This window comes from Metarhizium brunneum, chromosome 2 (genome assembly GCF_013426205.1).
Source record: "Metarhizium brunneum chromosome 2, complete sequence".
Classification (NCBI taxonomy): domain Eukaryota; kingdom Fungi; phylum Ascomycota; class Sordariomycetes; order Hypocreales; family Clavicipitaceae; genus Metarhizium; species Metarhizium brunneum.
In genome coordinates, this window is record NC_089423.1 from 2,704,945 (window position 1) to 2,731,206 (window position 26,262).

Genomic DNA, 26,262 nt, shown 5'->3' on the forward strand with positions numbered 1-26,262 from the left:
AATCGGACACACGGGTTTGCAAATGTTGTGAGACATTGATATCTAGAGAGACGCGCTAAAACAAGGCCCATGGAGGTGTTTTTTTTAAAAGAAACAAAGAAGAAACACCTCGTGCCGTGAGAGATGAAATACTTCCTAAATCATATGCCGTACTCCTCCTTGCCAACGCCAGTAAATGCCCCATACGCTGACTCTGCCGTCAGAAGAATGCAAAACCAGCCTCGACCGACCCCTAACCCTACCGTCTTTCTTTTGTTTTCGTGCTTTCAATCGCTTGACCCGACCCCTTCCTCTGGAACCCGCAACGTGCCCAGCTTGTCGTCCAGCCAGCGCGCCAAGTCTGCCGCGTGCCTCCTCATGGCGACGACGGAAGCGGCGCCCACGCTGTCCAGACTCGACGTCGTTTGGGCCCCGGCGCTGACCAGGCTCTCCACCTCGCTCGGGCTGCCCGTCACATCGCCGTTTTCGTGCTGCAAATGCACGTCGGACTGGAGGTCGTGCGCCGAGGGACCGACACATACAAACAGCAGGCCGCACTTGAGACGGCGGATGATGACGGTCCCGCCGCTGAGCTGGACTGTGATGGTGACGGGTTTGACGGACCTGGCGGCTCTTCTCCTGGCGGCTGCCCTTTTGGAGGCCGCGACATCGTGAGGCGCTACATCGTCGTCGTCGTCTTCGTCCTCTTTATCCGAGGTGTCGGGCCGGAGGATGGGCGAGCTGGTGATGGGATCGGGGGTTCGCGAGCCGGGCAGCGCGGAGGGGACGTCTACCGAGGAAGATGTGTGGATGGCGAGGAGGGAGGCCGCGACGGTAGCATGCGTGCGGAGGACAGACACCGGGTGCGGGCTTGCGTGGGCGAGAAGTTTGCCGTGGCATGTGGTGAGGAGGAGCGTGGGCAGCTGAGGGGTCTGGTTGGCGTGTAGAAAGGCGTTGAGGCGCTTCGTCAGGAGGAGAGGCGGCGTTGAGTTCGGGAGAGCCATTTCTGTCCTTGGGCTCTCACGGTCGGCGAGTCGTCGCGACGTGAAGTCGGTGATGGAGATGTTCGGCAGGGCGGTGACGGCTTACGCTGACTGAATGGGGTGGCCGTGACAGGCGATGCCGGGCGGGGGGGGGGGGGACGGAGCCTGACTAAGGAGCTCGGTGGGTGGGACGAGGGGACTTTGCCGTCTGCGCGTCAGTTTGGTGATGCTCGTGAGAATGACGTTGGCACGCTGGACAATGCGTTGCGTGGTGTGGTTCGACGTGGATTGCTGTTGGAGGCTCAAGGTTGAGTTGTTTCAGCTCGGTACGTCTAGCTGCCTGATGCTCTGAATGGCTGGCGGTTCGGCTCTGGAGGGAGGCGCGACCCACGCCGGCCGTTTCTGTGCCGGGTGGCAGGCGCCTGTACGGCTCCCTGGGATCAATTGATGTCAATTTGAAGGCCATTTTGATGCTGGAATCTGAGGTCCCGGGCTTCTTTCCCTGATGGTCATTCAATGGCAACCAGACATGAGCATGAACTTTTGGACCGCGCAGTAAGAGTTAGAGGCCCCTGGCTGTGTTTCTTCTTTGCTACAGGGTTGATGACTTTTATTGAACAGAGTGTCCGTAAGGCGTCGATTGAAATCTATGTGGCATGAAATCTGTGTTCGTAAAGACGACATCTGGATTCCACAATGGGGAAGTCACTTATGCGAGCCGACCTGACACTGTCGTCGGCTCATGCTGGATAGTAAGTAATGCCTCACTGTCCATCCACCTCGGCAGTGTTGCATGAGCCGGCAGACTCGACTGTGATGATGAAACACTACGTGATGTCATGTATAAATCCCCGCACGCATGGGCATTTTGGTAACTTTACGAGTTGATTGCGGTCACGGCGAGCTGGTGCGCGATATCGAATAAAGAATTGACATACCGAGTAAAACACAACGTGCTGCACGTTGGATGCTGAAAAGAGAACCAAGTTAAGAAGGGACGTATTCTGAAGGAGCATGCAGCTCCGACAACAGTCACGGAAGAGGCCGCCATCCGCTCGAGGGGGGAAGCTCCTCACACTATATCTGTAACAGTCGATCGTTTTGATCGTCCAACCGACACACGAGTCGCGTTCGCGTTGGTTAAAGGGCGGCAGAATTGAAACACTGGACAAGAACCCGTACGACGTCTAAGACCCTCTCTGTGTACCACGGCAATTGACAATCATCTGTCCATGCCAGCAGCAATATGCAACTACAGTCGGCAGACATGCCTCGAAAAATATCCGGCGTGTCGTGTCCAATGAGGCTTGCAGTTGTACTCCGTGGTTCAAGACAGAGTCACACGTCAACAAGGCGGGAGATGAGGTCTGCAAAACCGGCAGCCGCCCTGAGCATGCGTTTCATGGTCGACAGGCCTTTTGCAAGCGCGGCCGAGGCCACGATTTGTTATCGCATTGAAGCATGCGGCGGCAAAGAGACGTCTTGAATGGAAACGTGCATGCAGTGACCGTCCAAATCGACGGATTGACTCGAGAGTTGGAAAAAAATGACTTGAGAGCCGCTGGCCATCTGTTGGAATGACATGGTCAAGTTGGATAAAAGAGAGTGGGGGCCATAGGCGTTTGGGCAGTGGCCCAAGGCAGGCACAGGGCAGGCACAGGGCAGGACAGACCCATCGTCAAGCGAATTAGACCAATCAGAATCCTGTCCCTTACAGCAACAGCGGCGGCTCCACCACATGCGCCCAGGCACCCTTGCAGCTTGCCCAGAACGGCCAATTGGCGTGGGGATGGACTGTTTCAACATTTGAATCTTGGTCAATTGACGCCAGAGGTTCAGGCTGCTCAATACAACATTGGCCTGGTCGAGTCTGGGGAAGGGAGATGTTGGGCCGTCATCTGCACTTCTGCTCATTCCGGTCAACGAGGCACCCGGTCAATTGGAGGGAACATTTGAAGAGGGCACTTGCATCTTCAACTCCCACACCAGCCGCCAGCCTCTTCATTCCAACGTGAACAAAGCCACTGGCGCTTCTCCCACCTGCCACATCTCGGCGCGTGTCTCGTCTCGAATCGTGCCACCTCGAATTATCGTACATGACATTTGCCGTCTGCTACACTACTTTGAGTAGTTACTGGCTGGCCCCCGAATTCTCGATACCTGGCCTTGAAACCAGACGGCCTGCATCGACCAGGGCCATCAGGCCAGAGTAGTATTCCGCAGCGCTTTCCGAACGTGCCGTCTCAGTCTCTCTTCTTGGTACTACTACTCTATTGTTATTCCTTACGTTTCGTTGGTTTTTATTTGCCGCCTGGGAGGTTGCTTGCGACGACTGCGACTCTCTCGTCTCTGCCTCTATTGTATTCCTGTGACGATCGCCTTGGGCCGCAGTCATCCGTGTTTGGAAGTCATGGGCAACGTACAATAGCGGTCTAGCGCAAGACGTCTCCGCTCGTCTTGACGTTGCCATCAAAGAGAACGCTTCTGCTCGCCGTCTGATGTACCTCTTCGAATATTATATCTCTACTTGGAAAGAAGGGCTATTCCAGGGCGAGGAGCGAAGTGTGCTGACGGCAGGACCGCGACACTGTGAAGCTCTCTCAAAGCTACCAAAGCAAATACACTCGCGCGAATAGCACGCGGATTTTCTTTTTCAGCTGCCGAAGCCCGCTGGACCGCTGGACCGCTGGACCGCTGGACCGCTGGACCGCTGGACCGCTGGACCGCTGGACCGCTGGACCGCTGGACCGCTGGACCGCTGGACCGCTGGACCGACAGACGACGCCATCATCGACAAAATGGGCTGTGCAAGCAATCGAAAGAAGCAGACTCGAGAATTCCTCGACCAGAAATGGGACTATATTAACCTGCAAGATTTCAGGGCCAAGGGCTGCGGCCCGGGCTTTGCATATGGTTATTTGTGGTTTATGCTGATAATCTCGATCGCTGTCTACGCCGTCGACAGCTTCACTGCAGTGAATTTACTGGCCTTTGACCAGTGGTCATCTAAAATCGAGCCCGCTATTCCATTCAACGTCTCCAAGTGGATCTTCTCCATTTGCATCCTTCTCTCGTTTGTCAATCTTGCATTCGAAGGTGTGCGAGCCTTCCGTGTGATGAGGCGTGGTAATGTGGCCGAATGCTTCCTCGACAGCTTAGCAGTTCGCTGGGAGTCAATTCGTTTCGGATCTGGTCAGGGTTGGAGGCGATTCTTGGTCTTTGCGGAGCTCACCAAAAGTAAAAAAGGATCTGAATACGTGGCCCTGTTCACTTACTTCAGCTTCAAGTGTACGTCTCTGCCTCGAGCCCGCTTGCATCGTCTACTTGATTTTTTTTTTAGCTAACTTTTTGCTTGCAGCATGGATTCGCGTCATCTTCTGCTCTGGTCCACGTCAGGTTGTAAATGCTCTGACGTTGAGATCAGTATACGTAGCCAAGTTGGCGCCAACCGCCACGAGCGTTGATGGAGCCATCCTGGGCTTCTTCGATAAGGTCAAGGTGCTGGCTTCGGAGGATTATCAGCAGGCAGTCATCTTATCAGGCATGTGTTTCACCTTGGTCGTTTGGGTTTTCTCGGCTTTGTTCCTGTTGATGGCGGTGTTTTTCTACGTCTTTTTCCTGTTTCATTGGATTCCTCGCGCCGACGGTGGTTTGAGTGGGTACTGTGAAAGAAAAGTCAACAAGAAGCTTTTGCGCATCGTCACGACCAAAGTTAATAAGGCTCTTGCCAAGGGGCAGGCGGACAGGTTCAAGGCAGAATTGGAACTTGCCAAGAAGAGTGGTGAGAAGGTGCCGTATCTGGACCGAGCGGCTACACTGCCAACACTGCCCAACGTTCAGCCTGGCATGGATGACAGCCTTCCTCGAATGCCTACCGGGTGGCAGGATGAGAAGGCGACCATTGTGCAGATGTATGCGTCTAGCCTTGGCTCACCTGGGAGCATCGAATTAAGCTCCATCGATGGCAGACGACCAATGCACCGAACTGGTACTTCTGGATCAGGCTCGAGCTACTCATCCCGGGCTCCTCTGGTATCATCTGCAGCAGACATGGCATACGGTCCACCACAATCACTGGCTACCGGCCTCCCAGATTTCGACTTGATGAGCGGCATGGGCCCGCCAGCTCGGCCCGGTACATCCAACTCACAACGGAGCTTTTCCAACGGGCGACCTGGCTACGGACATGTGGCAAATGGCTCAACGGGCATTCCTCTGAGAACCATCACTGCCAGCCCTGCCTTAACGGAGCGCAGCTTGCCTGCGTACCCAGGTCTTATGAGAACACAGACCAACGGTTCGATGGGCAGCAACTATGGCGCGCGACCTCCTACAAGCAGAGGCAACACTGATCCAATGGGATTTGAAACATCATCTCTTCCATATCCACAATACAACCAATACAACCCCTACGATGGCCTTGGTGGCCGGGAGATGCCAGCTCCATCTTACGGAAACAGCGGCGGTCCTCCCCCACCGGTTCGGAGCGTGACTGGGCCAGCGGGGCAAATTGTGCCTCACCAAGAGGGAGCTCAATATTATCCTCCGCAGAGAAACATGACGTCGCCAATGCCACTCAGAGGATATGCAGACGGCCAGCCCCAGGGCATGTCACCAGGCTACCACATAGAACCATATGGATACGATGTCGAATCACAACAGAATCGTGGATACTATTAAGATTGAGCTACGGAGTAGGATATCAGGATATCAGATATATGCACCCACTGACCGGCTCAGGGTTGTAATTTGGGATATGACATTTAACGACATTCGTTTTTTTTTCTTTCTTTCTTTTACTCTCTTCCATAGGAAACGAGGCGTTGGGCTTGGGCAGGGACGATGTCTACGAATGAAACTTGCAGCATATCTTTTTATTTTTTTCAACATCAGAATAGATACCCGCGCAAGTAGGGCTGGAGGGAGTTGGAGGCAGTTTTGAGTTGCCGGCTTGGACCTTGGGCTCCATGGGTGGCAATGTTGGAGGCTGCCGGAAACAAGGTTTTATCAGACGGCGATTGATTACTCCGTGCCATAGCTACCGCATTGGATAGTAACTGTCATCAGATGAAATACTATGTGCATTGATTCCAAAGAGCGGTTACCGTGGCGCCCAGTCCCCCTCTCCATTGGTGCAGCTCGCGGCTTGCGAAATTTGGCGGTGCGGCGACGCAATTAGCGGGGTTGTCTCGGGAAATAATTGCATGTGCCAGTAAACTAAGACGCCAGACATGACATCCATTCCCCGTGATGGAGGTGAGGTTGCTGGTCGTTTGGTCCCCATTCGGCATGCTTGATTTGTAAACCGGCATCAAGTAACTAGACAACATTAAGCCAGCTTGCTGTCTCGACAAAAGCCATTTAACAGCTGCTTTCTCATGGCATGACCGCATGCTTTGATGCGGAATCATTTCTGGCTTCCCCGGGAAGGAGGACCATGTTTCCGTGACCAGCACCTGCCTTGGTCGGCATGCACTCATGCACCTTATTAAACCTGACGTCTCTCCCACTCGTGCAGTTCCTCGCCTCGCAGCGTCTTCTGCCTGCCAACCACACACACACAATGCCCTCCCTGGTGTCGTCGTTCCACGAGGGCGAAGCCGCCATGCGCGACATGCTCAAGGTGCCGCCCGGCAGCAACCCGACAGCGCCGGGCCTGCCGACGCCGTACGCCCTTCGTGTCCGGCAGTCGCCGCTCGTGGCCCTCGGGACTCTGGACGAGGCCGGCCGGCCGTGGACAACCATATGGGGCGGCGAACGGGGGTTCGCGGCGCCCGTGGCCGAGGGCGTGCTGGCCTTCAACAGCGCCGTCGACATGCGTCACGACCCCGTCTTCGAGGCCCTCTGGACGGAGCAGGGCCTCGAAGACGGGATCGTGCGGCCCAACGGCGGCCGGGGCAAGATGATGTCCGCCCTGTCGATTGACCTCGAGACGAGGGACCGCGTCAAGCTGGGCGGCGTCATGGTCGCCGGGGCCGTCGTGCACGAGGACGACGGGCGCGACGCCGTCCAGGCCGCCATGGTGGTGACGGAGAGCCTGGGCAACTGCCCCAAGTACCTGAACAAGAAGGAGATTGTGAAGCACGACCCCGGGGGCGCGCACCTGGCGGGTGACGGGCTGCCGCTGCCGCAGGAGGCGCTGGGCCTGGTCTACAAGGCGGACAATTTCTTTCTGTCGAGCACCAACGGGGAGACGATGGACACGAACCATCGCGGCGGGCGTCCCGGCTTTGTGAGGGTCGTCAGGAACGAGGGCTCGCAGGTCGAGTTGGTGTACCCGGAATGTAAGGTCCCCTCTCCCTTTTTGCATTTGGATCACGTTGCTGACGGTGACAAGATTCCGGGAATAGGCTGTACCAGACGCTGGGCAACCTCAAGGTCAACCCCCTGATTGGCGTCGTCATTCCGGACTACGATACCGCCAATGTGCTGTACCTCACGGGCCGGGCGGACATCCTCGTCGGCCGGGAAGCGTCGTCGCTGCTCGCGAGGACGCAGCTCGCCGTCAAGATGACCGTTTCCGCAGCCCGCTTCGTCAAGGCCGGCTTGCCCTTCCGCGGCGTGCAGGGCGAGTACTCGCCGTACAACCCGCCCCTTCGACACCTGGTTTCAGAAAGAGACGACGCTCGCGCCGTTATCGACGACCCGTCGGTCCACTCCGACGTCACCGCCTCCCTCGTCGACCGGCGGGTGCTCACTCCGTCCGTCAGCGCATTCACCTTTAAGCTCTCGTCAGCCACGGGCCAGGCGCTGCCGACGTGGGAGGCAGGTCAGCACGTGTCCCTCGACTTCGAGCCCGAGCTGGGCTTCGGATACGCACACATGCGCGACGAGGACCCGCAGAGCATAAACGACGACTTTGTGCGGACGTTTACCGTGTCGAGTCCGCCGGGCTGGAGAGACGGCGCGTTCCAGATCACGGCTCGGCGCCACGGGCCGGCAACGGGCTTGCTGTGGAGACAGAACATCCGGGCGCCGCTCGATATCCCCGTCTTGGGCTTCGGCGGCGAGCACAAGTTTCGGCTGCCCGTTCGGAAGGGCGAGCGGCCGGTCTATGTAGCTGGGGGCGTGGGGATAACGCCGATTCTGGCACAGGCCGGAAACGTCTTGGACGCGGGCGTGCAACTGAGCGTGCTGTGGAGTTTGAGAGGAGAGGACTTGGGCCTGGCGGCCGACACGTTTGCGCTGATTCCTGGACTGGCTGGTGTGACGACCTTGTACATTACGGGGGCGCAGGCCGATGAGGAGGTGGTGCAGAAGCTCAAGGGCTTGGGGTTGCTGGCTGTGGAGAGCAGGAGGATTGGGGCGGATGATGTAAAAGCGTACATGGGGGACAAGAGAAGGTTTTATCTGTGTGCCAGCCCGGCATTGTTGGCGTTGCTGACTGGATGGCTGGCTGGTGAGGACGTGGTTTGGGAGGATTTTGGGTATTGAGTCGATGGATGGGGAAATGTCGTCTATAGACGATGCTACGACCGGCACGAGCGAATATTTTAGTGCCTGAAATCGCCCCAAGATATCGTTTATTGAATGTCTTAATACTACGACCCTTTGTAAATTGCAACTAAACGCCGGACCCGTGTCTGCGAGAACTCTTGTGTGTTACACGAATAGATATGCCATATTGAGAGCCTGGTGAGCAGAACAAATGAAATCTAAAAAAGAAGAAAAAAAGTCGGTGACCGGGATTTCTAGTGCAACCCACTCTCTCCGGTTTCCGCCATGTACTTCTGACAATTGACCAGCATCTTGACTTGCTCGCTCACTTCCTCCAATCGACCAATGACCTTGCGGTTTCCATCCAAAAATCCCAAAATAGAATAGGGGATCTCGGTGTCTGCACAAAATTCCTTGACCATGGCTTGAACCTTTCGGAGGTTGTGGCGAGGAACTCGAGGAAATAGGTGATGGATGGCTTGGAACTGCAAACCACCGTGGATAAAGTCGAGCCAGGCAGGACAGTCAACATCGAGAGTGGTTCGTAGTTGCCGCTGCGGGAAGGATTCATCCTCTCCCAGGTCCGAGGTGGACATTCCCCAGTGCGAAAGCGTTATCTGGACATGTAGAGGCATGGTGACAATGTGGGAGATGAGAACAAATGCCACGCGCAGTGTCCAGGTAGGGAGTGTGCGCCAAAGGAGGAGGTAGCCAAAGAGAAACCAGTAGCACATCATGAACGCAATCTCGGTAGGACGAATCCACCAGGCCTTGCTACTTCCGAGAGAGGATGATTTGGAAGAGAGGACGTGGAGCCATGAGAGAAGGTAGAGGTTGAATCGGGCGATACCCATGACTGGGTAGTATGTGTACTTCTGGTAGGGAACAAGGAATTCGGCGGCGGCGTCCCATACAAAGGTAAAGTCATAGTAGCTTGAGCGAAGGGATTTGAAAAATGATGGACATGTGGCGAAAAGGGGGAGGTTCTGGATATCAGGATCATGTTCCTACATGTTACCGTTAGCAAGAGTACCCACCAAGTAAGGTGCGGCCATAGACAAGGGCATACCGGCATGTTTGTGATTAGGTGATGAACATTGTGGCTGCTCTTCCACCAGCCCATGGATAGGCCACAGCAGAAATCGGCGATGAACAACCCAATAAGCGTGTCGACAGCAAAGACGGCCGTAATAGCTCGGTGACCAGCATCGTGAGCAGTAAACATAATTTGGTGCTGCAACTTGTCAATCTACATGATCATTGGTAAACGACATGGAGAGCAACTAACCCAGAAGAGGCCGAGGAAAACGGCAGAAGTCAGGTACCAGCCATGACAGAGGGTGTAAAGGAAGAGGCCAAACAAGGTTGTGTATCGGGCCATCTCCTTGCCATACTCGATGTATGGACAACTGTAAAGGCCCTCGTCTTGGACACGACGGTGTAAGAGTCTATACTTGGCGGCAATAGCTCCTTGGACGTCCGAGTCTAGAGAAGGAAAATCCCTGCTGTCATTCACCTTGCCCTGTTGTATAGCCCATTCGGTCCACTCCTCGGGGTTCAAGGCAACCTGAGCCTCAGCAACCTTGTTACCGTTGACGGGCTTCTTGCCTTTAACGACGCCATCTTGCACATGGCTGGCCTTGGCGCGTGGGACGGCCCGTTCTAAAGTTGCCTGGCTCCCAGTTGCATATTCCGGCCCAGGAGAGGGACTAGATCGGTGGGACTGGTCGCGTGAAGCAACTCTGCTAACACCACTTCCGTAACCCTCATCTAGGAAGTCCTTGTCCTGATCTAATAATTGAATGTCCGATAGGTCCGGCACGCTTTCTGATTGGGTTCCTGTCTGGAACACACCTCCTCTGATTGGTGGCGTGCGGTTGGTCCAGGGACCCATTGGCTTCCGGCCGATCCGGTATGCCTTCATCGTTCGTAGTGTGCGATCGGTGTGGTACCTAAAATGCAGGGTATTAGTCCACGGTTTCTCACGTATTTTGTGGTGAGTGAGCCTGTTTTAATGCCATGTGCGTTATGCATGAGCCCCATAAGCCACGGGCCGCCCATCTAATGTTTAAGCTTAAGATGCAGATCTGACGTGCCTGGATGCTTCGTTTGAGACCCTCACCAGCTACGGCAAGGGTAGTCGAGCATCTTTGGTCCAGCGCAGCACCAATAATGGCGCTCCACGAATGTTCCGTAGTAACAGAGCACCGCAACTATTTTCGTAGACAACGGGAAAGCAAGAATAAAGAAATCGGGGCGTATTACGCTGTTATCTCATCTGTGGCATCTCGCCCAACCATGTGCAAAATTGCAAGGCGACCACCTGGGTGCCTGTCTAGCCACGAATTGAGGCGGAGAACATATTCCTCGAAGATTACAATGGTGTCTCCGTCGGCAATCATGGAATCCACCGCTTCTGGAGACAAGATCTGATCTCTGCTCATTTTTGCCGGCGGGATTGTGTTGCAGTCACCACGCGGTGATGCGTCGTCTATAAAGATGGTTGCGGCTCGTCGAGAACAAAGAAAGAGGCGAATCGCGGGAGAGTCTGTTGATGTTTGCAAATGAAAATGAAAAATAAATCGCGGCAGCCGTCGTGTGCGAGGAAATGTAGAGCGAATCGAGGGCTAAATGGAAAACGGGACCGATTCGAAGGAAGGAGCGAAGGAGCAGAAGAATGCGGAACGAGGGCACCTTCTATCGTGCCACAAATATGGACAAGTTTGTGAAGAATGGAACAATGAGGGATTGAAAACCTCAACAACATGTGTGTAACTAGTTGACGGCCGTTGGAGAGACTGCAAGGACTCTGGGATAAAAAAACAAAACCACAGGCCATCAGGTGCCATCAGGTCCCTCCATCTTTTCTAGAATTCATGGCGGATAGCGGCGTCGGGACCTGCGTCCAACCCAGGTTCGTTACGCGTGTCCATGTGCCTGTCTGCCTTTGGACCACAGAAAAGGAGCTACTGCACAGCCAAGATTAAGATCCCCTTTCCTGTTTCTCAGAGGCTCAAGGGTCGGCGGGCTGCGGACCTCTCGCCTCTCTCGCAAACGCCCCGAAGTGGATAGGGGTGGATGGCAAACGCACCCCACGCAGTAATGGAGTTGCTGGCGCAAGATTGACAGGAGTAAAAACACGCGTACAATGTATCTTTTTATGGATCGCGAAGAGGTAGTGAGGGCCGGCATTCGTCGGACGGAGGCGAGGGCAGACCACGTAGGGGTGGAAGGTCAAGCTCAAACAAGGATGTCATGAGCCAGACAAAGACGAGCCTCCCATGATACACCCCACAATGAGAGCCTCAGATTATCGTGACCAGACTGCGCCACTTTGCCGCCGTCCGTTGCTCGGCCTTGCATGGAGGATGAGGGAGTTGTCCCAGCCCCCAGGTTCCGAGTTTTCAGTGTCCCTATTCATGTTTTGCCCTCTGGGTCCGCGTATTTACTGGCGCCCTCAAGGACACAAACCGACGGACTGTGACGACTCGGTTGATAGTTGGCTAGGGGAAAGGTTCCTCGAGACTTTGGGTTGCCTTAAGTAAAGTACTAACTCGGGCAAGGCTCGACTGAGCATTACGTACAGGTATTGTCTGGATAAGTACTTAGTACTTGATGGATGGAGTCTGGTGGTATTAGTTGGCGCACCTGCCTACACTTGCAGTACTTAGGGCCAGGTACCTGGGTACTCGTGCCGTTGCGTTAAATGATGCATGTGCGCCTGAATGGCACTCGGTAGCACGTACGGTCCGATTCGACTTGAAAACTAAAGTAGACAGACATGTTGGAAACAAAGGCCACGCTACGGCACAATACTGCACAATACCCCACAAACGCTTCCAATAGTACTCATGTGCAGCTCGCCTGCCTCTACGAACAAGCCATCGCGTCGTTTGACCGAAGGATTGGCCCTTTATCTGAAACGAAGGGTCCAGATCCACCAACCATGCGCTTGTTCTGGAATGGCCAAAGACTCCAGCCTCTCTCATCGCCCTGAGCATCAATTGATTGCAGGAACCAACAAGCCAAGCAACTACGGAGTGATGCGGAGCACACACATACATAAGTACATACATAGGTCCCCTTTGAACTTCCCCGAGTATCGAAAGGCTAACGGTTCAGGCTGTCTTTGTGGCGTTTTAGCGGCAACGTGCCAATGTGGATTCGAGGCGGAAATCACCGTTGAACCAACCATCAATCAGGAAGGGAAAACTTGGGGAACCGCAATTACTCGCAAGGACTCCACTTGTGTGTTCATCAGCCGTTTCTTCGATGGGCATATTGTCTCTCTGTTGGGATGATTGGCCCACTGTCAATGGTGAGAATGCATACCACCCGACCATTGCTCGCCGACCTGACCTGACCCGACAGGGCAGTTGGCCGAGGACTGCACAGCCAGCATCTTACGAGAAACACCTGACCCGAAATCTCCATGGCATATTGTCTGAGTCTAAGGGGGAAAAATGGGAAAGACGCCAGAGAGTTAAGGTACTCCCGTACGGAGCACGCGTTCGTACCATCCAAGAACGGTCGCAAATTGCAGACTGCTTTTGTGCGGACCAACGTCAACAAGTCGCACCACATGGGCCGGAGCATTGGCCCCGACACTACGACCAACATCCCTAATATAATATATCCAATCAATGCTTCTTACAGTCGGGACTTCGTCGATTTATGTTGTGTCATATTGCTCTGAGTTTTTCGGGGCGTGACTCACGCGGTCACGAGTCACCGTCATTACGTCTCTGACGCGCAGAGTTTGTTCCAGGCTTTCGCCGGCGCGTAAGGTCATGAATCACCTCTTAAGCTAGTAGATTTAACGTATTGTGATATGTGTAGTGTTTTTTTAAATTGTGTGTTTATTATTTTATATTTTTTTCATAATAGTTTAATTAATGCTTCTTACAGAAGGAAAAATAAAAGAAAAACACTAGCACTGAAAGATGTGTGTCTCAAAGCTTAATTGGACATGCTTGATACGTCAGATCATGGTTATTTTACTTTCGCCTGTTGCGCCTATGGACCGCCACTCCTATCCAATTGCTCCGTTCGACAAGGAAATTTCATTTCTTCTCTGCATCTTCCCGCGTTTTGCATCCATCATTTCTCCCAAAACATCTGTTCTAAACTTGTACTAGTTGAACAAACCCGGAGCGTTTGATTGCACCTGCGCGTCGAATCCACACGCTATATCTACGAGGAGCCGAGATTCGAATGCCAGGGTCCTTGGGGAATCAATCGCTAGTTGCTGCCATGACTTGAAATGACTGGGACAAGGCTCACGGTTGATGTGCTTATTTTGGCACTCTTTTGGTGGGATCTGTGGGCTTTGGTTGTGGGAACTTGGGGCACAGAGCGATTTCAAAAGTATGGCATGCCCATGTTTCGAGCTCGTCGAGCCTCGTCGCAGCGACATTTGTCACCCTGTGTGTGTCCGGCTCTTTCGTCGCCGAATATGAACAGCTGAATGATGGTAAACGTCTGGCGAGGAGATTCAATCTACCCGACTTAAATTTGCTGCAAGGTCGACCTCGGCCCGCCGCACGAGCCAGACGCGCTAAAAATCGCGGATGGGTCGACTGGTGCAGGTGCAGCCAGCACCTCGAGCCCTCGACCAATGACGCAACATTTGAATCACTCGCCCTTGCCCGTGAATGAACTTCATCATACGTGTCCAGCACGCCTTGAATCCATCAGTTTCGCGGAAAATATATACGTAACCCCGCCGGAAATTCGCAGTCGAGATGCCATCTCGGAAAAGATCCGCGCCAGATCAGAGCACTGATCGAAGACGGTCTGGTCGCTTATCCGCCTCTGCACAGAAGAGCTCTTACTTTGAAGACTCGGATACTGGATCAAATGAGGATGAAGCTCCCGTGAAGAAACAACGCCGACTCTCCGAGAAAAGAAAATCAGCCTCAAAGCAAGTGGAGGAAGACCAGTACGTCCAGGACACTGCAGTTGAGCACCATGACGATGAGGGTGAGGAGGAGGGTGATGATGATGAGGGTGATGACGCCCCGAGAAGGGTTGAAATTATACCGCTGGAGAAGATGAGAGATACCGGAGGAGTGGAATATGAAGACCACAAAATACACAGGAACACATTGCTGTTTCTTAAAGACCTAAAGGCAAATAATAAGAGGAGCTGGCTAAAATGTGAGCCGATAGAACCTGGACGAGTTACCACTATGCTTACATTCTGCAGCTCATGACGACGAATACCGGCGGGCTCTGAAAGATTGGCAGTCTTTTGTCGAGGCAGCTACGCTGACGATAATTGACGTAGACGAAACAATTCCCGAACTGCCTGTCAAGGACGTCATCTTTCGGATATATAGGGACGTTCGCTTCAGCAAAGTCAAGACGCCATACAAGGTACGCCTAGTCCCCGCAATCATCAAGGTGGTTACTTATTGCGCAACAGCCTCACTTCTCAGCTGCCTGGTCACGGACGGGCCGGAAGGGTCCCTACGCCTGCTACTACATCCACTGCGAACCCGGGTCGTCATTCATCGGCGGCGGCCTGTGGCATCCCGAAGCTGCACTCATCACGAAGCTGCGCCGGAGCATTGACAGACGCCCAGATCGATGGCGCCGGACTTTCAATGAGCCACTACTGAAGAAGGTGTTCTTCCCGAATGCCAAGGCGAATGCTAGTCCGGAAGCAGTAATCAAGGCCTTTGTGCAGAAGAATCAAGAGAATGCGCTCAAGAAACGACCGATGGTGAGATGACTCGGAGACTCTCGTAACATTGTTGGGTACTAACTGCAGTCAGGGTTACGAGGTTACCCATAGGGATATTGAGCTGTTAAAGTTGCGCAACTATACGATAGGCGTAAAGATCGACGCCGACATGCTCGCCAAGGATACTGCTCAGCAGAAGATACAAGAAATCATGCGCGGTCTTTCTGGATTTGTATGTGAAAAGAAGCTCACTAATGATGTGTTGTGACTAAACGCTTGTGCAGGTCTCGTTCTTGAACAGCATAATTATGCCAGACCCTGCGATTGATGGGGACGATAGCAGTGATGACGAGGACGAGGACGAAGAAGAAGAAGAAGGGGACGGGGACGAGGACGAAGAGTAGGTTTGTGTAATTGGATAAAAATTCTTGGATTGAAACTGTGTTCTTCTCCCCTATTTAATATCATATTCGTCGTCGAGGCCATTTCCAGAATGCGGAGGTAGAAGACATTATATATACTACCTACAAAGTTCCTCCTCGACAACTTCGAAAACGTTCCATTACGCATTTTTTCTCCTTTCGCGAAGTGGCATCAGCCAACAAGCAGATTGATATTACGAAGCTCAGTGATATCATCAGATTAAGTCTTCTCCAGCCCCGGCACTTTAATCGAACCAGTCGACTCGGACAGCTTGGACAATCTCTGTCCCAGAGACGATGCTATCATCCCCGGCTCCTTTCTACGCCCACTTCTCTCTGCCTGCCTCCCCCCAGATGACTTATTCTTCCCCTCCAGATCCTGCTTTGCGTCCTGATACATCTCATCAATGACGGCCGCCTCAACAACGGGGTCCAGCGGACAATCAGCCAGACAAAACTCCCGCTCGCGCTGCTCGATGTGCTCCCGCACGGCCTTGAACTCATCCTGAATAAACTTTAAACGCTGCGGCATGCCCGACCCCTTTAGATACGTCAGAAACCCGGCAATAATGGTATTAATGGCTCCAAAGGCAGTAACGGCGACTCGAGAACCGTCGGCGGCACCGAGAGCCGTCAGCGACGCCGCAACAACGATTTGCGTACCGAGGCAAACGTTGACGATGATGTTGTACAATTTGAAACCGCGGGCTGCTTTTCTCTCGGCCTTGATAACACGAGGGTAGATGCCCAAGTTGGGTGCGGCACGTTCGGCATGGCCGTCGTTGGAGACTGTGGGTACGGTGTCGATGCCGGTGAGGGAGCGAAAGACGAGGAGTTTGTCTCGATGGGGCACGAGGGCGTTTTCGTCGGTCGTGATGATGGTGAGGGGCCTGTTTGCGCTGGCGGTAGAGTCGAAGGTTCCTCGGCGTGACACGGGAGGGAGGCCCTTCTCTTCGTGGTCGAGGCTGGGGAGGGCTTTGGCCAGAAGCCAGCGGGATGCGCTGCTGAGCATTTTGCCAGTACGGGATCCGTCAAGATGGAAGTATTTGACCGCTTCTTTGTCTGCCTGAGAGAAGAAACAAAAGCAAAAGGAAGTTTCGAAGCTTAGGTACAGGGGGAGAGAGCAGGTATTAAGTCTCTCGAGACGACAGGACAACCGTGGGACGAAACATTCCACCATATGCCCAATGTAAGTCCATCGATAGCTGACATGTCCCCCTGGCGCACTATCCCCCTCTTCATCACAAGTACGGAGTAGCAGGAACATTTACAGAAAGCTCAAGATAGTACTATGTATGAGGTCAGACGTGACGGGCTGCATGTCTTGCCCGACTTTCAGGTGTCGGAGAGAACTCGGACAAGGGTTTCTAATTAGTATCTCCCAGTGACCATGGCTTGTTTACCATGCTCAGCCCTGAACCTTCTCAACGAATCATATCTTGGTCAGAGGCACAAACGTCCTCATACCGGCCCCCTGACCGACAAGTACAGCTAAATAAAAAAAGCCACTGAGGCCATCTTCCTTCGGCTGTCTTCTCATTCGTCCAAAAGCCCAATCAGCTTCCAAGCACACGACACAAGACTCGGGTCAAATTGTACCCCCTCCTGCACTGAAGGATGCCGAAAATGGACAACCCTGAAGTGCCGCGACGGGGTTGTCGCTCACACATCTTGGAGCTTTACCCTTCTCAGCGCCACGGCGGTCAGCTAGGTGCCAGGATGGGATGGAATGGGCACCGGTGGCGTTCACGGCAGGGACCTGAAGTTCCCGTTTAAATCCTGTTGTTCATGTACAATGCTGATGCTGTGAAACTACCGCCTGAGTGCCGAGCAGAGACAGAGTCAATCGGCGGCGACGGCGTGGCGGCAGTCTCGCCCCTTGGACTGTCAAGTGTGTAGATTTGGTGATGCTTGGTCAGACACCCTCAGGCGATGCATGCTGACAATTTAACTAGAATTTTTTAAAAAATTGGCCCGAATGTTGGCGACGCCGCATGCATGTCTCTGCTGCAAGAGGCCAAATAGTTGGATGAATATTTCCCATGCTGCATTCCGCATCGATGAGAAATCCTACCCGCCAGAACCGATGCGAGGGCACGCAGTGCCGAGGGAAAATATACATGTACAGTTTCGCTGGTGCGAAAGGAGATAGCCGAAGCAGCTGTTCTTGTTGCGTCCATCTACGGAGTACAGCTGCGGGAATTCATGGGCATCTCAGCCGGATACGGCCATGTCAGTATGCCATCTCGTGAGCTGCAGCGTCCTTGCATAAAAGCGCCAGTCACGAGGGATGCCCAGGAACCAGGGGGCTAACTCTTGGTCGCTGCTACTGAATATTTGTCTGCTGTCTTTTTATAAGCCCTGCGCAGAAGAGGGCAGAGACCGGGGAATACTACCCGACTCTTGTCTATGTTCAGGATATCCATCACCCTCCGCGTCGTGACATGAAAACTTCAGACTTCCTTCCATACCTCACGGGACTCATCTACATGGACACCGACAGCTACATCCCGGGCATCTAGCACGCGCAAAAGTTCAACTTGGCCACGCTCGGGTCGTGGTCACTCGTCTGGCCGTCATAGTTCTGCCAAGTGTTCAAGTGCAGGTGCTCGACCTGGGCATTCTTGGCCAGCCCCCTGCTAATGTACATGTGGTCCAGGGCCTCGCTGTTCTGGTCAAACAGATACGTGTAGCGCTCGACCGCGGCAAGACCGGCGACCTCGTCGGCGTCAAGCAGGCCCGACTTGGAGGCAAAGGTCGTCACGGGCTGGACTTGCGTAAACTCGTTGAAGTCGCCGGCGGTGATGATGCGAGCCTTGGGGTCTTGGGCGAGGATCTGGGCGATGAAGTTCTAAGAAAAAGGGGGAAGAAACCATTAGTCCATGTCCATGGGAAACCCAGAGAGGGCAAGTACATGAGCAAGTACATATATATATCTGGTAAAGACTCACAGCAGTTAGTTCCATTTGTCCGGTCCTCTTCTCCACGCCCTTATTGACGGGGGGCCGCGGGTCGCCATGCAAGCCAGTCGAGCCGCCCTTGCTGCTGAAGTGGACGTTGATGGTGAAGAAGACCTTGTCGGGGCCCTTGACGGGCTTCCACATGGCGACGAGCGGCTTCCGGGTGGCCTCGAAGTTGGCGTCGGACTGTCCGATGCGGCCGGGGTTGTACTTGATGGACGGGCCGTCGACGACGGCGTTCTCGTCGTTGCTGCCCCCGGGGTTGGGCTTGTACAGCTCGACGGCGTCCGGGCGGTACAGGTACGCGCAGCGAATGTTGCCGCCCGGCTGGCCGCCGTCCTGGCCGTCGACGGGGGCCACCTCGACGAAGTCGTACCTGACGCCCGAGGTCTTTTCGATGCCCTGCGTCAGGGTCGACAGGGTGAGGTTGGCCGAGGTGACGCCGTCGTCGACGGGGCCCGAGTTGTCCTGGACCTCCTGGAGGAAGATGAGGTCCGGGGTGCGCAGCTTGGTGACGATCTGGGAGACGACGCTGGGCAGGTGCGTCGAGTTGGGGGCCAGGTTCTCGGCGTTGTAGTCGGCGACGGTGAGGCCGCTGCAGTGGGCGCTGCTGGCGAGCGACGTGGCAGGGTAGTCTGGCGACGAGGGCGTGATGGTCTTGACGGCGGTCAGCGGGAGCACGCGGTATGTGCCGAAGGCGTTGTAGACGACGCCCGTGACGTCGCCGATGTAGTCGCCCATTTTGGTGTCGGTTGGGTTCTTGGAGCCGTCGAGGGGGCTTCCAACGACGATGGCTTCCGGGTTGGCATCTACATGGTTGGTTTTTTGTCTCGTCAGCGCCATGTCCATTGCTGCTGTCGCGGTTTCTTCACACGAGGAGGAGCGGATCAAGGTGAAGAAAAGGGACTCACCTCCGTCGAGCATAGTCAGGCCGCCATGGCCGTTGATGCCCGTGACAGTGTAGTTGCCTCTCACCCACACGTCGCCATACTGGTTCGGGCGACTGACAAGATGGGCGCTCTGGATGGTGACCAGCTCGCCGACCAGACTCTCCCAAAAGTCCAAGCCATAGGCCGTGGGGTCCAGCACGGGGTTCGAGGCGGTGATGGTGGTGACGGCATTGGGGACGCCAAAGACGCCGCCCTTGTCAAGACTGGAATACTCCTTGTTGGGAGGCTGCAGGGTGTCGACGCCGATGACGAGCGGCTTGACCTGGTTGCCGGACGAGACGACAACAATGTTGGCGGGCTTGGTAAGTTCGGTGAGGTAAATGTAGTTGTTGTTGGAGCTGCAGAGCGTGTCAGTTGTACGTTTGCATCTTGGTTCCTTTTCCTTCCTTCTTTTTTTCCGCATACAAGACCACAACAAGTTGTTCTCCTTTTTCCCCGTCTCAAAATCCAAAAGAATCAAATCAAAACATACCGATACTCCTGGACCAGTCCGCCGAGGGTAATGACATCCCCCTTCTGGACCTGCTTCCCAACCGCGCTGCCAAACACAAACAAGCCCTCAGACGTGGCCGGGTCGTCATCCGGCTCCGTCGAGCGCAAGTAGATGCCGTTGGACGCAACAGCCGTCACCAGGCCCGTCACCCCCGTGACGTTCTGGTCCTTGAACGACGACAGGAACCGGTTGCCGTTGATTTCGGCGATGCTGACGGCCGCAACGGCACTTGCGGCGCCGAGAACAGCCGCAACACAAGCAAACGACTTCATTGTCCAGCCTCGGGGAATAGATGTAAGACGATTAACGTAATTAGGGGCCTGAACAAGAAGAGGGATCTCGCGTCCCTTTTATCTACCTTCCCAGCTCGGTCCTTGGGCCACGGCGGCCAAGGGCCACACTAGCGGCCGCCCATGCATGGTTCTCTCCAGCTTCTACATCGGATGGAGGTGGTTCAATGGCCGCGTCCGCCACGGTCGCCGGCGAGGAAAGAAATTACGTAGACGGCCAGATTATGTACCGTTATCTAGCTGGACGCTCACGACTGGTAGAGGCCACAGGTCTTGGCGAACGCTCCAACGTTGAAGCTGGACGAGGCCCCCGTTTGCGCCCCGCCAATCAGATGCGCCGCATCTCCAGAACCACCTGTTTTGGTCCAAGATTGAATTCAAGCGTGTGGGGAAGCGAAAAGCGCCCCCCGTGGCCCCGGTGCCTGTAGACGGCAGCCATCCAGGCACGTTTTTGTGCTTGGGCTTGGGCGCCCGCCGGGTGTGGCTTCTCATCAATGGCTGAGGTGCTTTCTTTGCTCCCGCACAGAAGCATCGACGAGAGAGAGATCGGGACTATCGAAAGTAAAATAAACTTGACGCCAGCCGTGTTCCCTTGACGATGCCTCTTTTGCTCACCGACTGCCCGTTGCCAAGCTGGACTTTTGTGTCATCCATGTATTACATGCTGCACCAGACCGGGCTGTTTATTACGTCAATGTCGACGGTTGTCTTCGGTACCGACGAAACGTATTCGACTCGGCGCAAAGGGCCCAGAACAGCCGATATGCAAACATGACGGCGCATGCATGGCGCATAACATACATACATATGGTTTACCTCTTTGTTCCGTCCTGCCTAAACAGGATCACTGTCCGTTCCCAAAAGAAAAGAGAAGAAGAAACGACTCGGTGCGTCCTATTAGCTCTGGCCCTGAAACTCTATTCCTTATAATGTTTGTATACAGAAAACACCCAAAACAGAATCCGCCACCCTTCGCTAAGACTATAACTGGTCTCGGCGCGCTCGTACATGCTTTGCTTGCATGGCTCTCTGAATTTCTTCCGTTCCCCAGCATTTCCCCCTCTGTATTTGGCCAAAGACCCAGCAGGCCATTTGCACGGCGCTGCATTTTATTCTCCCTTCATCCATGTCGTATGTTGACGCTTTCTCGCTGAGCTCGCAGTCGCTCATGGCACGACAACCAAATAAGAAAAAAAAAACGATTTCCTCCCAATATCCGCCTCAGTCTATAACTGACTGGGCATACCACGCAAGGTAGGACTCAAGACAAAACGCCCCCCAGATAAATGTGCAAGACCAAAAAAAACAAATATCCTCCATCAAATCCTCAACTCAACAGAGAGTAATCCGACCGTCGCGCGGTCCGTCAGCTGGAGCTAGGTCCGGCAGTCACATCTGCCTTCTCCTTTCCCTTGCTGCCACCAGCCAGGTCCAGCTCGCGGTACAGATTATTATCGTAGATATAATTAATGACATCGTCCGGAATTCTGTGCCAGGTCAGCAACTCCACCGCGGCCTAACATACAGGGTGAGACGGGTTCAGTAGCGCCACATACAGATAATCGATGCTCATATCTCGCTTCAAGAGAAGTCGGACTTTGGTACTGGATATATCGTTTGTCACAACCTAAAGGCATTCCGTCAGCACCAGGACAACCGCCATGGCGGAATCGATATTTACCTGTCGAATGACGTGGATATTCTTCTCCCAAGGCTTCAGGGCCGCCAGAGCCGAGTCAAGCTCGGTCCCTGTTCGTTCCAGGACAAAGACGCCAAAGTTACCCAGAATATGATCCACATCCTGGGCGTCCCAAATGTCCGGTGTGCTAATGGTCTGGATCAAATCGGCGCCGGCCAGCAGGACAATCTTGGCCGGCTTACGGGTGCCGTCGGAGCACTCGATGCCTCCCATGACATGATTGATCTCGTAGTCGAAATGGTCCAAGACGCGGGCAGTGGGAATATAAGTTGGACTCAGGGCCTCCCAGGGATCAACCATGAGCCATTTAGAGGTGTTCTCGGCGGCGATTTCGCACATTCGAATTCGGTGATTTGCAGGGGCCAGACCCTTCTTCTTATAGGCGTCCGATACGGGGGAGAGGTAGCCTCCAACGACTTCGTATCCTGTTATGCCGCATGAATTAGCCATGTCCACGCCGTGCTGTCCGGGTGCCCGTCGACGTCATTGCAGTGCTTGCTCACCCTCATTACGTGCATGGTCCCGCGCCATGGGAAACATGCGCAAATGTAGAAAGGTAATTGGAGAGACTGAGAGAGGGGTTTGAATTGTTAGTTTGGCACTTTTTATTTATTTTTTAATTTTTTTTTTGTCCCTTATTCCTCATATATATTTGCCCACGTCATACATGAGGAGCAAGGTGGTGGTACTCACAGGACCCGCAGGCTACCAGGACGAGGGGCACTCGACCAGCGTCGCATGTGCGCCGAAGCCGGTGGGAGGGGAAGACGTAGCCCTCCGGAGTCATCTTTTTGACATAGGGGAAATCGGACGCCATTGCGAGATGGAGTCGCCGTCGCAGCAACAGGCTGGTGAAGCGGCAGATGGAGTTGTTGATGCAGGGACACTGCTGCTGTCGGCGCGCGCGGCTAATGCCTCGAGTCTCGGATGCAACCAGCGGGAACCGAACCTGCTCGGCGTTGGCGTTGGCAGCCAAGTCGGCTATGCGTCGCAGACAAGACAAGAAGCTGTCTAGTATCGTGCACAGCCAGGGTCGGGGACTCGGCAGCAGGCGGGTGGTATTGAGGCAAGTTGGTGTTGTCGGCGGCGTGCGTGCGTGCGTGCGCTCGTTGCGAGTTGAGTGGCCTGGTTGGTGCCTGCAGCAACAGCAACCGCAGGGCTGGACCGACGGATCAACGCTTCATCAGGCAGCCCGCAGGCACAGAGTTGGACAGTCGAGCGGCGGCGTGGCGAAATTTCAACTGCGCAGGGCGAAAGAGCGACAAAACGGCGACAGCGCAGTCTGAGGCCAGAGGTGGACAGGCGGATGGTCAAGGGTTGACGTTGACGGAGATGGAGATGGAGACGGCTGCGAGTACACAAGTGAGCGATGGCGATGGCGATGGCGGAAAAGGTAAGTGGAAGAAGCACTGTGAGGCGTCTGGGGTCTGGTGCAGACATGGACTCCATCAATAATGAGGCACAGGCGCTTTGCCGCCGAGAGGCCACAAGGCAGGGCGCTGGCACAGGCGCCGGCTCGTATTGACGCAATGTGCCAGGCATCCAACTGGTTCCTGCGGCCTGCACAGCAATCAAGTGTGTGCCTGGGCTCACGCTGGCTGCTCCCAGAGGTGGCTGGTCAAGCTGCACCACACATGTGCTGGTTAGCGAGCCCACGCCGCCCAAAGCATCATCAAACGTTCACCAATGGCGCACACGTGCAGCGAGAAGCGGGGCCATGCATACTGGTGCAGTCAAACATTGAACCGGACTGCTCGGCTCGAGTGCTCCAGGCCCCTCGTCCCGTTTCGGCAAAAGTCAGACCTCCAGTCGTCTTGCGCCATCAATCGACTCGACATCATCATCTCCAATCTACAGTAGTACTGCCCCGGTACCCGCCTTGAGTTAGTAGCACCTCACGATCATGTTGGAACGTTTGTCACGTGCTAACATGGCGCGAAGAGCAGAAGCAGAACCCCAACCAGCCAAGGTAGCTGGATTTTGACCGCGCACAACACCACAGCATCTCACGCCTCTACGGAGCCATTGCCAAATCGCCTACTCTGCACCTTGGCATCTTACTCAAGCAACTCAAGCACGTGCTCCTTGTCCAAAAGGGCCAAATACTCCGCTACTATCAAATCAGCAATGACATGCCCAACGGCGTCATGGAGCAAGCAAACGTACCTCCAACCCTCCACTCCGTCCGCAGCGCCTTGAACCCTTGGACAATCTGCTTGATGCCATCCAGCATGGTCCGACTACCAAACTCCTTGTAAAAGCACGCACAATCAATGGCGGAATAATACATGCTGTGCCCCGGCACAAAACTCACACTCGGTCTCACTGCCGGCGAAGCAACCATGTGCTCCATGTGCCGTGCTATCTGCGGCAGCAAGACGCCGCTGAGATGCTCCATGCCCTGTATAGATAGCTGCTGCGCTTCCGCCTCTAGTGCTATGCGCTCTGGGCCAGCGGACCTGTTGCTCTCGTTACACGCGTACTGTGTGTAGAGCAAGTACCGGGCCGAGCAGCATATCGACAAGGCAGTGTAATTCATGTCCTCCACGTCAGCAGAATCAGGACCAGAACTCCCCTCTCCTTGGAAAGAGTCGAGCGGGCTGCCGAGACTGGTGTCCAACGCCACGAGCGCTTTGTGAAGATGCAACGCCTCCGAAACAACTTCGGTAACGTCAGTCATGGCCGACTTGCAGCGATTGATGTGGGCCATGGTCTTGCCCAGCACATGCGCTGCTTGGCATGTTCTTGCAAAACTCCCAATGGAATTGGCGGCGTGGAACGATTGTGCGAGGACGGGTTCGTTTATGCTGATTACGCCGTTGTTCCAGTCTCGGTCGTTGGAAGGCAGGAGGTGGTCAACAGACGGGTCCGGCGTTGCGAAGGGCAAGCCGGGCGATCCAAGGCTGACAAGCCTAGAAGTATGTCGTCAGCACACATCCAGATGTCCTCTTACACATGTGGTGACAGGATCGGGGGCAAGACTTTGTACTTGTCGAGAACGAAAATCGCCCACCACGTCCGTCCCTGCTCTTCCCTCAAACTCCACATATCCGGCAAGACGAACAGCTGCGTTGCGAGCTTGGTATTATGTAGCCCGATAACCATGGCCAGCCTCGCCGCCCTGCCAACCGTCAAGTACGCCGCCGGATAGATGGCATGGCCCATTTCATAAACCGCCAAGAGAACGAGGGACTGGACCAACCGCAGCGACACGTATCCTCCCGACTCTGCGCAGAAGAGGCATTGCCTCGCAGCACTGTACAGCTCATTATCTGCATACGAGGAGGAATTATCGGCAGACTGGAGGGGCCTGCCGGTGCACAGTTTCATGCTTAGCAGGAACAGCGCATTGCCGGCCCTGGTGTCAGGATTAGAAGAGGTCAACTCGGAATAGAGGCGCTTCTTGCTAATCATCGGTAACCAGGTATAGACGGTGGACAGGAAGCGCTCGCACACCTCTCGCCAGTCATCCTGGACGAGCGTGTGGGCCTTTTCCGCCCAGGGCAATTGCTCGGAGGAGAGGTCATGTTGGCCAAATTTGGAATAATGATCTGGGTCGAGGAAGAATGCTGCAGGGAATGACGAGTTGACGTTTGCATACGAAGGCAGGGGCATCAGGTCGCTGAGCCCTTTCCCTTGGAGGAGCTGTTCCAAGTCGTGCAGTCTTGAGGCGAGATCAGGGTTGGGCGCGGGCTCTGAACCGGCATCACCGGGGCGGTACTCGCATTTTTTGCTGAGCCGAAGACACTCAACCCCGGGTTAGTGGCATGCAAGAAGATTCAGTACACAAGGTCGTCTTACAAGTGAACATGACGGAATGTCCCTAGAGCACTTGCGTTTCAAACGTCTGTCGCACTCGGAGATTAGCCAGCGAGCGCATCATGCCAGGTGGGACAAAACGTACCGACAGGCTCGACAGGCCTGTATCGCGTGGCGGGCGGACATGACGCGACGCCGTGGCTTGGCCTGAAGGGGGAGGGATGGGGGAACTCAAAGGACTCTGTCTACGGAGTACGGAGTAGTACTAATATCCAAGATTTCATCAGTACGTGTGAAGTGCTGCAACTCAGCTGGTGCTGCTGACGTCGACCGAGGCGGGCCCCACCGCCCCAGAGCGGCGACGGACTGGAGCCTCGAGCGGACTCGAGCGGATGCGAAGCGGACATGTCCGCTCCGCCGCGTTAAGTCCGTGGCGGACATGCAGCCGTGCCGGAGATAGTTGCAACTTTGGAGTTTAGAAACTCTGCAACGAGACACGCAGAACCTCCGGGCTTCCTGCCACTGTTCATACAGATATAAATATGCGCCATGTTGCCAATGGAGTGGGAAAAAACAACTCGTCAACCCGCAAGCCTCGATTG

At 54.6% G+C, this 26,262-nt stretch overlaps 9 protein-coding genes across 9 annotated transcripts; 3 read left to right on the forward strand and 6 right to left on the reverse strand.

Moving 5' to 3' along the window:
- Window positions 1-266: 266 nt before the first annotated feature.
- Window positions 267-983, reverse strand: G6M90_00g037790 (uncharacterized protein; the record flags this gene model as incomplete). The annotated part of the gene is made up of 1 exon (XM_014691653.1): window positions 267-983. One exon carries the CDS (start codon window positions 981-983, stop codon window positions 267-269), a length of 717 nt encoding a protein of 238 aa, XP_014547139.1.
- Window positions 984-3,760: 2,777 nt separating this feature from the next.
- On the forward strand, window positions 3,761-5,642 carry G6M90_00g037800 (uncharacterized protein; the record flags this gene model as incomplete). Its single annotated transcript, XM_014691654.1, has 2 exons — window positions 3,761-4,250; window positions 4,321-5,642. 2 exons carry the CDS (start codon window positions 3,761-3,763, stop codon window positions 5,640-5,642), a joined length of 1,812 nt encoding a protein of 603 aa, XP_014547140.1.
- An 883-nt stretch (window positions 5,643-6,525) lies between these two features.
- Window positions 6,526-8,396, forward strand: G6M90_00g037810 (uncharacterized protein; the record flags this gene model as incomplete). The annotated part of the gene is made up of 2 exons (XM_014691655.1): window positions 6,526-7,246; window positions 7,300-8,396. 2 exons carry the CDS (start codon window positions 6,526-6,528, stop codon window positions 8,394-8,396), a joined length of 1,818 nt encoding a protein of 605 aa, XP_014547141.1.
- A 257-nt stretch (window positions 8,397-8,653) lies between these two features.
- Window positions 8,654-10,843, reverse strand: SLD_0 (Delta 8-(E)-sphingolipid desaturase; the record flags this gene model as incomplete). The annotated part of the gene is made up of 4 exons (XM_014691656.1): window positions 8,654-9,406; window positions 9,469-9,633; window positions 9,688-10,351; window positions 10,665-10,843. 4 exons carry the CDS (start codon window positions 10,841-10,843, stop codon window positions 8,654-8,656), a joined length of 1,761 nt encoding a protein of 586 aa, XP_014547142.1.
- Window positions 10,844-14,143: 3,300 nt separating this feature from the next.
- Window positions 14,144-15,491, forward strand: G6M90_00g037830 (uncharacterized protein; the record flags this gene model as incomplete). The annotated part of the gene is made up of 5 exons (XM_014691657.1): window positions 14,144-14,558; window positions 14,608-14,777; window positions 14,827-15,126; window positions 15,179-15,319; window positions 15,372-15,491. The coding sequence occupies 5 exons, from the start codon at window positions 14,144-14,146 to the stop codon at window positions 15,489-15,491; spliced, it is 1,146 nt and encodes a 381-aa protein (XP_014547143.1).
- Window positions 15,492-15,729: 238 nt separating this feature from the next.
- Window positions 15,730-16,521, reverse strand: G6M90_00g037840 (uncharacterized protein; the record flags this gene model as incomplete). The annotated part of the gene is made up of 1 exon (XM_014691658.1): window positions 15,730-16,521. One exon carries the CDS (start codon window positions 16,519-16,521, stop codon window positions 15,730-15,732), a length of 792 nt encoding a protein of 263 aa, XP_014547144.1.
- Window positions 16,522-18,027: 1,506 nt separating this feature from the next.
- Window positions 18,028-20,184, reverse strand: G6M90_00g037850 (uncharacterized protein; the record flags this gene model as incomplete). The annotated part of the gene is made up of 3 exons (XM_014691659.1): window positions 18,028-18,360; window positions 18,461-19,757; window positions 19,892-20,184. 3 exons carry the CDS (start codon window positions 20,182-20,184, stop codon window positions 18,028-18,030), a joined length of 1,923 nt encoding a protein of 640 aa, XP_014547145.1.
- A 1,384-nt stretch (window positions 20,185-21,568) lies between these two features.
- On the reverse strand, window positions 21,569-22,718 carry NMNA1 (Nicotinamide/nicotinic acid mononucleotide adenylyltransferase; the record flags this gene model as incomplete). Its single annotated transcript, XM_014691660.1, has 5 exons — window positions 21,569-21,689; window positions 21,759-21,829; window positions 21,884-22,326; window positions 22,405-22,470; window positions 22,595-22,718. 5 exons carry the CDS (start codon window positions 22,716-22,718, stop codon window positions 21,569-21,571), a joined length of 825 nt encoding a protein of 274 aa, XP_014547146.1.
- A 1,240-nt stretch (window positions 22,719-23,958) lies between these two features.
- Window positions 23,959-25,846, reverse strand: BOA15_1 (Transcription factor BOA15; the record flags this gene model as incomplete). The annotated part of the gene is made up of 5 exons (XM_066130227.1): window positions 23,959-24,011; window positions 24,068-24,813; window positions 24,855-25,648; window positions 25,703-25,748; window positions 25,806-25,846. 5 exons carry the CDS (start codon window positions 25,844-25,846, stop codon window positions 23,959-23,961), a joined length of 1,680 nt encoding a protein of 559 aa, XP_065986335.1.
- Window positions 25,847-26,262: the final 416 nt, after the last annotated feature.